Source organism: Salmo trutta, unplaced genomic scaffold, assembly GCF_901001165.1.
Source record: "Salmo trutta unplaced genomic scaffold, fSalTru1.1, whole genome shotgun sequence".
Classification (NCBI taxonomy): domain Eukaryota; kingdom Metazoa; phylum Chordata; class Actinopteri; order Salmoniformes; family Salmonidae; genus Salmo; species Salmo trutta.
This window is the reverse complement of record NW_021823068.1, coordinates 35,001-45,896: the sequence shown is the minus strand read 5'-3', so window position 1 is coordinate 45,896 and position 10,896 is coordinate 35,001. Positions and strand designations below refer to the sequence as shown.

The window sequence follows — 10,896 nt, the reverse complement described above, 5'->3', positions numbered from 1 at the left end:
TGAGGAGACTCCAGAGCTGTAAATGGAGGTCTCTGGTGTTAACCATCTAAAGGACTGAGGAGACTCCAGAGCTGTAAACTGAGGTCTCTGGTGTTAACCATCTAGAGGACTGAGGAGACTCCAGAGCTGTAAACTGAGGTCTCTGGTGTTAACCATCTAAAGGACTGAGGAGACTCCAGAGCTGTAAACTGAGGTCTCTGGTGTTAACCATCTAAAGGACTGAGGAGACTCCAGAGCTGTAAACTGAGGTCTCTGGTGTTAACCATCTAGAGGACTAAGGAAAGGACCAGGTCTCATCAGGCAGCTCAGCGGGCAGCTCTTTATGACCAGGTGTAACAGATAATGGAAGTGGTTCTGGCCTTCAGCTAAAAGCTGTGGAAGTCAAGCTGTCCTTTTCACCTTGGACCGTCTGAGAACATGGAGGACAGGGCTTTACTATCCGTGTGGGGACCAGAAGGGTGTGTGTGTGTGTGTCTGTGTGTGTGTGTCACCTTGAGGTAGCAGTGTGTGTGTGTGTGTGTGTGTCACCTTGAGGTAGCCGTGTCTGTGTGTGTGTGTGTGTGTGTGTCACCTTGAGGTAGCTGTGTGTGTGTGTGTGTGTGTGTGTGTCACCTTGAGGTAGCTGTGTGTGTGTGTGTGTGTGTGTGTGTGTGTGTGTGTGTGTGTGTGTGTGTGTGTGTGTGTGTGTGTGTGTCACCTTGAGGTAGCAGTGTGTGTGTGTGTGTGTGTGTGTGTGTGTGTGTGTGTGTTACCTTGAGGTAGCTGTGTGTGTGTGTGTGTGTGTGTGTGTGTGTGTGTGTGTGTGTGTGTGTGTGTGTGTGTGTGTGTGACCTTGAGGTAGCTGTGTGTGTGTGTGTGTGTGTGTGTGTGTGTGTGTGTGTGTGTGTGTGTGTGTGTGTGTGTGTGTGTGTGTGTGTGTGTGTGTGTGTGTGTGTTACCTTGAGGTAGCAGTGTGTGTAACAGTGATGCAGCAGGTTATCAGAGGGCTGGCTGAGAGAGGACACCGTGCTGATGAGCTCAGGGGCGAACATGGGAACAGAGTGCTCCACATTAACGCTGTCCACCTGGAACCTGAGGGCCGGCAGGGGCCGCACCGCCTGGAAGACTGGCACACTGACCGGACCTGGCGGGACCTGGAGGGAGAGAGGAGGGGGGGGGGGTTAGAGGCAGACACTGGACTACATGGTAGGAGAGGAGAGGAGATGAGATGGGGGAGAGGAGATGGGGGAGAGGAGATGGGGGAGAGGAGAGGATATGGGGGGAGAGGAGAGGAGATGGGGGGAGAGGAGAGGAGATGGGGGGAGATGGGGGGAGAGGAGAGGAGATGGGGGAGAGGAGAGGAGATTGGGGAGGAGAGGAGATGGGGGAGGGGAGAGGAGATGGGGGAGGGGAGAGGAGAGGAGATGGGGAGGGGAGAGGAGAGGAGATGGGGGAGGGGAGAGGAGATGGGGGAGGGGAGGGGAGAGGAGAGGAGATGGGGGAGGGGAGGGGAGAGGAGAGGAGATGGGGGAGGGGAGGGGAGAGGAGAGGAGATGGGGGAGGGGAGATGGGGGAGAGGAGAGGAGAGAATATAATCCACTTTACCTTCTGTCCCATGATGACTGGCATCAGTGTGTGTAGGAGGTTGAACTCGGCCATGGAGAGGGTGACAGTGACCTTCTGCAGGGTGAGGCAGGTCAGCCTGGTGGGGATAAACTCCTCCAGCACTGATACCTCCTCCTGGGTGGCTGGAGCTCGGGGCTCCTCCACTGGGTCTGAGAGAGAGAGAGGAGAGAGGAGAGAGACAGAGAGAAAGGAGAGATAGAAAGAGGAGAGACAGAGCAAGAGAGAGAGAGAGAGAGAGAGAGAGGACAGAGAGAGAGGAGCGAGAGAGAGGAGAGAGAGAGAGAGAGAGAGCGAGAGAGAGAGAGAGGAGAGAGAAAGGAGAGAGAGAGAGAAAGGAGAGAGAGAGAGAGAGAGAGAGAGAGAGAGAGAGAGAGACAGAGCAAGAGAGAGAGAGGGAGGGGAGGGGAGGAGGGAGGGAGAGAGAGACAGAGATGACAGGGTGAGACAGGTGAAGATAAACTCCTCCAGGACCACTGCCTCTTCCTGGGCTCCTCGACTGGGGCTGTCAGAGAGCATCACTAGTTAACCTGCACCTTCTCCCCCTGGACTGACAGGCAATGTAACACACACACACACACACACACACACACACACACCCTTTGAAGACCTCTAATTACAGTATTATTGTAATAATTGAAAGCAACGGAAGTTCTGGTTTCAACAGACTTTATTCCCGTGGAAACGACGTCCAAACAACCCGCAGATGATGTCACCGCTGGCCGCTAACGACAGGGTGTTTGGTTTGACCTTTTGACCTTCAGAAACAGATTACAGAGGATCACTCGACTAGCGGGAACCCCCACGGGGGAACCTCTGAACGGACTAGAACCTCTGAACGGACTAGCGGGAACCCCCACGCGGGGAACCTCTGAACGGACTAGCGGGAACCCCCACGGGGGAACCTCTGAACGGACTAGGGGGAACCGCTGAACGGACTAGCGGGAACCCCCACGGGGGAATCTCTGAACGGACTAGGGGGAACCCCCACGGGGGAATCTCTGAACGGACTAGCGGGAACCCCCACGGGGGAACCTCTGAACGGACTAGCGGGAACCCCCACGGGGGAACCTCTGAACGGACTAGGGGGAACCCCCACGGGGGAACCGCTGAACGGACTAGCGGGAACCCCCACGGGGGAATCTCTGAACGGACTAGGGGGAACCCCCACAGGGGAACGGACTAGCTGGAACCCCCACGGGGGAACCTCTGAACGGACTAGCCGGAACCCCCACGGGGGAACCTCTGAACGGAGCTACATGTCCTGGAGGGAAGAATCGGACCGGTATCATAAACACACAGGGGGGTTGAGCTTGAAGATTGTTGTCCGTGTTGAAAAACAATGTTAGTGGGGATGAGGGGTAACTTGACTTGAGAGATGGACACTACGAGGACATTATAATAACAGTGTTGTTTTGATGGACACTACGAGGACATTATAATAACAGTGTTGTTTTGAGAGATGGACACTACGAGGACATTATATTAACAGTGTTGTCTTGAGAGATGGACACTACGAGGACATTATAATAACAGTGTTGTTTTGATGGACACTACGAGGACATTATAATAACAGTGTTGTTTTGAGAGATGGACACTGAGGACATTATAATAACAGTGTTGTCTTGAGAGATGGACACTGAGGACATTATAATAACAGTGTTGTTTTGATGGACACTATGAGGACATTATAATAACAGTGTTGTCTTGAGAGATGGACACTATGAGGACATTATATTAACAGTGTTGTCTTGAGAGATGGACACTGAGGACATTATAATAACAGTGTTGTCTTGAGAGATGGACACTGAGGACATTATAATAACAGTGTTGTTTTGATGGACACTATGAGGACATTATAATAACAGTGTTGTTTTGATGGACACTATGAGGACATTATAATAACAGTGTTGTCCTGAGAGATGGACACTATGAGGACATTATAATAACAGTGTATGTACACCTGGCTGTGGTTGGCAGTAGGGTTGGTATTTACCTGGCTGTGGTTGGCAGTAGGGTTGGTATTTACCTGGCTGTGGTTGGCAGTAGGGTTGGTATTTACCTGGCTGTGGTTGGCAGTAGGGTTGGTATTTACCTGGCTGTGGTTGGCAGTAGGGTTGGTATCTACCTGGCTGTGGTTGGCAGTAGGGTTGGTATTTACCTGGCTGTGGTTGGCAGTAGGGTTGGTATTTACCTGGCTGTGGTTGGCAGTAGGGTTGGTATTTACCTGGCTGTGGTTGGCAGTAGGGTTGGTATTTACCTGGCTGTGGTTGGCAGTAGGGTTGGTATCTACCTGGCTGTGGTTTTGCAGTAGGGTTGGTATTTACCTGGCTGTGGTTGGCAGTAGGGTTGGTATTTACCTGGCTGTGGTTGGCAGTAGGGTTGGTATTTACCTGGCTGTGGTTGGCAGTAGGGTTGGTATCTACCTGGCTGTGGTTGGCAGTAGGGTTGGTATCTACCTGGCTGTGGTTTGCAGTAGGGTTGGTATCTACCTGGCTGTGGTTTGCAGTAGGGTTGGTATTTACCTGGCTGTGGTTGGCAGTAGGGTTGGTATTTACCTGGCTGTGGTTGGCAGTAGGGTTGGTATCTACCTGGCTGTGGTTGGCAGTAGGGTTGGTATTTACCTGGCTGTGGTTGGCAGTAGGGTTGGTATTTACCTGGCTGTGGTTGGCAGTAGGGTTGGTATTTACCTGGCTGTGGTTGGCAGTAGGGTTGGTATTTACCTGGCTGTGGTTGGCAGTAGGGTTGGTATCTACCTGGCTGTGGTTGGCAGTAGGGTTGGTATTTACCTGGCTGTGGTTGGCAGTAGGGTTGGTATTTACCTGGCTGTGGTTGGCAGTAGGGTTGGTATTTACCTGGCTGTGGTTGGCAGTAGGGTTGGTATTTACCTGGCTGTGGTTGGCAGTAGGGTTGGTATTTACCTGGCTGTGGTTGGCAGTAGGGTTGGTATTTACCTGGCTGTGGTTGGCTGTAGGGTTGGTATTTACCTGGCTGTGGTTGGCAGTAGGGTTGGTATCTACCTGGCTGTGGTTGGCAGTAGGGTTGGTATTTACCTGGCTGTGGTTGGCAGTAGGGTTGGTATTCGTGGTCCATGGCACAGGCCAGCATCTTGAGAAGGCGGTGGACGGCGCTGCTGTTGAGCCGTAAGTCCAGAGGTCCGACCACCAGCCTCTTGACAGACGTCTCTTGGACAGGGGGGACCGGTTCTTCCTTAGGCCCTACGGCCATGGTGAAGTCCTGCTGCCCAACACACACTGGGACAGAGAGAGACAGCGGGTCAGAACCACACACACTGGGACAGAGAGAGACAGCGGGTCAGAACCACACACACTGGGACAGAGAGAGACAGCGGGTCAGAACCACACACACTGGGACAGAGAGAGACAGCGGGTCAGAACCACACACACTGGGACAGAGAGACACAGAGGGACAGAACCACACACACACACACACACACACACACACACACACACTCTCTCTCTCGTCGGCCCTCTATGTGATGTATATTCCAAATGTCCATTCTATCACTCAGCTGTCCCGTTATTCACCGCTGTCACACCGGTTACTGTTAGAATGATTTACAGCCACCTCTCTCTAATAAAACTGGCCCATTAAAACTAGGGGGAGAAGAGGGAACTAAACTGGATCCATTAAAACTAGGAGGAGAAGAGGGAACTAAACTGGATCCATTAAAACTAGGAGGAGAAGAGGGGACTAAACTGGATCCATTAAAACTAGGGGGCGGAGGAGAGGGAACTAAACTGGATCCATTAAAACTAGGGGGCGGAGGAGAAGAGGGAACTAAACTGGATCCATTAAAACTAGGAGGAGAAGAGGGAACTAAACTGGATCCATTAAAACTAGGAGGAGAAGAGGGAACTAAACTGGATCCATTAAAACTAGGAGGAGAAGAGGGAACTAAACTGGATCCATTAAAACTAGGGGGAGAAGAGGGAACTAAACTGGATCCATTAAAACTAGGAGGAGGAGAGGGAACTAAACTGGATCCATTAAAACTAGGGGGAGAAGAGGGAACTAAACTGGATACATTAAAACTAGGAGGAGAAGAGGGAACTAAACTGGATCCATTAAAACTAGGAGGAGAAGGAGAAGAGGGAACTAAACTGGATCCATTAAAACTAGGAGGAGAAGAGGGAACTAAACTGGATCCATTAAAACTAGGGGGAGGAGGAGAAGAGGGAACTAAACTGGATCCATTAAAACTAGGAGGCGGAGGAGAAGAGGGAACTAAACTGGATCCATTAAAACTAGGGGGAGAAGGAGAAGAGGGAACTAAACTGGATCCATTAAAACTAGGGGGAGAAGGAGAAGAGGGAACTAAACTGGATCCATTAAAACTAGGAGGAGAAGAGGGAACTAAACTGGATCCATTAAAACTAGGAGGAGAAGAGGGAACTAAACTGGATCCATTAAAACTAGGAGGAGAAGAGGGAACTAAACTGGATCCATTAAAACTAGGAGGAGGAGGAGAAGAGGGAACTAAATGGATCCATTAAAACTAGGAGGAGGAGGAGAAGAGGGAACTAAACTGGATCCATTAAAACTAGGAGGAGAAGAGGGAACTAAACTGGATCCATTAAAACTAGGAGGAGAAGAGGGAACTAAACTGGATCCATTAAAACTAGGAGGAGAAGAGGGAACTAAACTGGATCCATTTAAAACTAGGGGGAGAAGAGGGAACTAAACTGGATCCATTAAACTAGGAGGAGAAGAGGGAACTAAACTGGATCCATTAAAACTAGGAGGAGGAGAAGAGGGAACTAAACTGGATCCATTAAAACTAGGAGGAGAAGAGGGAACTAAACTGGATCCATTAAAACTAGGAGGAGAAGAGGGAACTAAACTGGATCCATTAAAACTAGGAGGAGAAGAGGGAACTAAACTGGATCCATTAAAACTAGGAGGAGAAGAGGGAACTAAACTGGATCCATTAAAACTAGGGGGAGAAGAGGGAACTAAACTGGATCAATTAAAACTAGGAGGAGAAGAGGGAACTAAACTGGATCCATTAAAACTAGGAGGAGAAGAGGGAACTAAACTGGATCCATTAAAACTAGGAGGAGAAGAGGGAACTAAACTGGATCCATTAAAACTAGGAGGAGAAGGAGAAGAGGGAACTAAACTGGATCCATTAAAACTAGGAGGAGAAGAGGGAACTAAACTGGATCCATTAAAACTAGGAGGAGGAGAAGAGGGAACTAAACTGGATCCATTAAAACTAGGAGGAGAAGGAGAAGAGGGAACTAAACTGGATCCATTAAAACTAGGGGGAGAAGAGGGAACTAAACTGGATCCATTAAAACTAGGAGGAGAAGAGGGAACTAAACTGGATCCATTAAAACTAGGAGGAGAAGAGGGAACTAAACTGGATCCATTAAAACTAGGAGGAGAAGGAGAAGAGGGAACTAAACTGGATCCATTAAAACTAGGGGGAGAAGAGGGAACTAAACTGGATCCATTAAAACTAGGAGGAGAAGAGGGAACTAAACTGGATCCATTAAAACTAGGAGGAGAAGAGGGAACTAAACTGGATCCATTAAAACTAGGAGGAGAAGGAGAAGAGGGAACTAAACTGGCTCTGGCACCCTATGGTCCCTAGTCTAAAGTAGTGCACTATATAGGGAATAGGGTTCCATTGGGTCCTGGTCTAAAGTAGTGCACTATATATAAGGAATAGGGTGCCATTTGGGATACACAGAGAGGGTTCACAGGGCCAAACATGAATTCCTGTTCCACTGAATGAACGGAGGGGGGGGGGGTTCAAATTCCTGTTTGATTTTGGAGATTAAACGTGTCACTTCCTCTCCCCTGTCTGCGTTGCTATTGGCTGTGGCGGATTAAGGCTAATATCCACCACATGGCAAGCAGTTCGACCAGATGAAGGATGGAGAGGGTTGAAATTAGCTGGGATTTAAAGAATTACAACTATCTCCCATTCCTCCCTCCAAACCATCTCTCTCTCTCTCTCTCTCTCTCTCTCTCTCTCTCTCTCTCTCTCTCTCTCTCTCTCTCTCTCTCTCTCTCTCTCTCTCTCTCTCTCCTCTCTCTCTCTCTCTCTCTCTCTCTCTCTCTCTCTCTCTCTCTCTCTCTCTCTCTCTCTCTCTCTCTCTCTCTCTCTCTCTCTCTCTCTCTCTCTCTCTCTCTCTCTCTCTCTCTCTCGATGACCTTCGAAGGGAAAAAAAAACAACAGCATCGAGTTACGTTTTAACCTAAAAGGTTTTACGCTGGTCCCGTGGCAACGGTCGGTGACTAATCTGATTGGTTGACACCGGATAGTCTCATCACCAGAGGCTGAACACCCGAGAGGAAAGTTTCCCCGTTGATGAACGTAACTCTAATCACACGCTGCGACGTTTATCCAGACATCACCAACGGGCTGGACAGCTCAGACTCACACTATCAATGTTTACTTTAATTTAGAGGATTATCTGGAGCTGACAGGAGGAGAGACTACAGCTCAGTCAGGGCTGGCTGCAGGTGGGGGAATGTAGAGAGAGACAGGAGGGGAGAGAGACAGGAGGGGAGAGAGACAGGAGGGGAGACTACAGCTCAGTCAGGGCTGGCTGCAGGTGGGGGAATGTAGAGAGAGACAGGAGAGAGAGAGACAGGTGGGGAGAGAGACAGAGAGACAGGAGGGGAGACTACAGCTCAGTCAGGGCTGGCTGCAGGTGGGGGTTGTAGAGAGAGACAGGAGAGAGAGAGACAGGAGGGGAGAGAGACAGGAGGGAGAGAGACAGGAGGGAGAGAGACAGGTGGGGAGAGAGACAGAGAGACAGGAGGGGAGACTACAGCTCAGTCAGGGCTGGCTGCAGGTGGGGGAATGTAGAGAGAGACAGGAGGGGAGAGAGACAGGGGGAGAGAGACAGGAGGGGAGAGACAGAGAGACAGGAGGGGAGAGAGACAGGAGGGGAGAGACAGGAGGGGAGACTACAGCTCAGTCAGGGCTGGCTGCAGGTGGGGGAATGTAGAGAGAGACAGGAGGGGAGAGAGACAGGAGGGGAGAGAGACAGGAGGGAGAGAGACAGGTGGGGAGAGAGACAGGTGGGGAGAGAGACAGAGAGACAGGAGGGGAGACTACAGCTCAGTCAGGGCTGGCTGCAGGTGGGGGAATGTAGAGAGAGACAGGAGGGGAGAGAGACAGTAGGGGAGAGACAGAGAGACAGGAGGGGAGAGACAGTAGGGGAGAGACAGAGAGACAGTAGTGGAGAGACAGTAGGGGAGAGACAGAGAGACAGTAGTGGAGAGACAGTAGGGGAGAGACAGAGAGACAGGAGGGGAGACTACAGCTCAGTCAGGGCTGGCTGCAGGTGGGGGAATGTAGAGAGAGACAGGAGGGGAGAGAGACAGGGGGGAGAGAGACAGGAGGGGAGAGACGGAGAGACAGGAGGGGAGAGAGACAGGAGGGGAGACTACAGCTCAGTCAGGGCTGGCTGCAGGTGGGGGAATGTAGAGAGAGACAGGAGGGGAGAGAGACAGAGAGACAGGAGGGGAGAGAGACAGAGAGACAGGAGGGGAGAGAGACAGGGGGGAGAGAGACAGGAGGGGAGAGAGACAGAGAGACAGGAGGGGAGAGAGACAGAGAGACAGGAGGGGAGAGAGACAGAGAGACAGGAGGGGAGAGAGACAGGGGGGAGAGAGACAGGAGGGGAGAGAGACAGGAGGGGAGAGAGACAGGAGGGGAGAGAGACAGGGGGGAGAGAGACAGGGGGGAGAGGAGGGGAGAGAGACAGAGAGACAGGAGGGGAGACTACAGCTCAGTCAGGGCTGGCTGCAGGTGGGGGAATGTAGAGAGAGAAGGAGGGAGAGAGACAGGGGGGAGAGAGACAGGGGGGAGAGAGACAGGGAGAGCGAGAAGGGAGGGAGGGAGTGCAGGGGGGAGGGAGGGATTAAAGAGATTGAGAGAGAAATGGAAGGAGGAAAGAGAGAGACAGATAAAGGAGAGAAAGGAACAACCTTCTGCAGGTCTATAGTAGTATCACGGTCTATAAACCAACAGTAGACAGGGTGACCTTCTGTAGGTCTATAGTAGTATCACGGTCTATAAACCAACATTAGAAAGGGTGACCTTCTGTAGGTCTATAGTAGTATCACGGTCTATAGTAGTATCATGGTCTATAAACCAACATTAGACAGGGTGACCTTCTGCAGGTCTATAGTAGTATCACGGTCTATAAACCAACATTAGAAAGGGTGACCTTCTGTAGGTCTATAGTAGTATCATGGTCTATAAACCAACATTAGACAGGGTGATCTTCTGTAGGTCTATAGTAGTATCATGGTCTATAAACCAACATTAGACAGGGTGACCTTCTGTAGGTCTATAGTAGTATCATGGTCTATAAACCAACATTAGACAGGGTGACCTTCTGCAGGTCTATAGTAGTATCATGGTCTATAAACCAACAGTAGACAGGGTGACCTTCTGTAGGTCTATAGTAGTATCACGGTCTATAAACCAACATTAGACAGGGTGATCTTCTGTAGGTCTATAGTAGTATCACGGTCTATAAACCAACAGTAGACAGGGTGACCTTCTGTAGGTCTATAGTAGTATCATGGTCTATAAACCAACATTAGACAGGGTGACCTTCTGCAGGTCTATAGTAGTATCATGGTCTATAAACCAACATTAGACAGGGTGACCTTCTGCAGGTCTATAGTAGTATCATGGTCTATAAACCAACATTAGACAGGGTGACCTTCTGTAGGTCTATAGTAGTATCACGGTCTATAAACCAACAGTAGACAGGGTGACCTTCTGCAGGTCTATAGTATTATCATGGTCTATAAACCAACATTAGACAGGGTGACCTTCTGCAGGTCTATAGTAGTATCATGGTCTATAAACCAACATTAGACAGGGTGACCTTCTGTAGGTCTATAGTAGTATCACGGTCTATAAACCAACATTAGACAGGGTGACCTTCTGCAGGTCTATAGTAGTATCATGGTCTATAAACCAACATTAGACAGGGTGACCTTCTGCAGGTCTATAGTAGTATCATGGTCTATAAACCAACATTAGACAGGGTGACCTTCTGCAGGTCTATAGTAGTATCATGGTCTATAAACCAACAGTAGACAGGGTGACCTTCTGCAGGTCTATAGTAGTATCATGGTCTATAAACCAACAGTAGACAGGGTGACCTTCTGTAGGTCTATAGTAGTATCATGGTCTATAAACCAACAGTAGACAGGGTGACCTTCTGTAGGTCTATAGTAGTATCATGGTCTATAAACCAACAGTAGACAGGGTAACCTTCTGTAGGTCTA

The 10,896-nt window shown here is 49.9% G+C and overlaps 1 protein-coding gene across 1 annotated transcript in view; it reads right to left on the bottom strand.

Moving 5' to 3' along the window:
• Positions 1-381: 381 nt before the first annotated feature.
• Positions 382-10,896, bottom strand: part of LOC115188682 (vacuolar protein sorting-associated protein 13B) — a gene marked incomplete at its 5' end in the record, with an annotated part of 34,533 nt that continues 24,018 nt past the window's right edge. Inside the window, 4 exons of the mRNA XM_029747395.1 lie at positions 382-409; positions 940-1,133; positions 1,585-1,754; positions 4,656-4,856. Of these exons, the coding sequence (XP_029603255.1) occupies positions 382-409; positions 940-1,133; positions 1,585-1,754; positions 4,656-4,856 (593 nt within the window). The remainder of the gene's footprint in view (positions 410-939; positions 1,134-1,584; positions 1,755-4,655; positions 4,857-10,896) is intronic.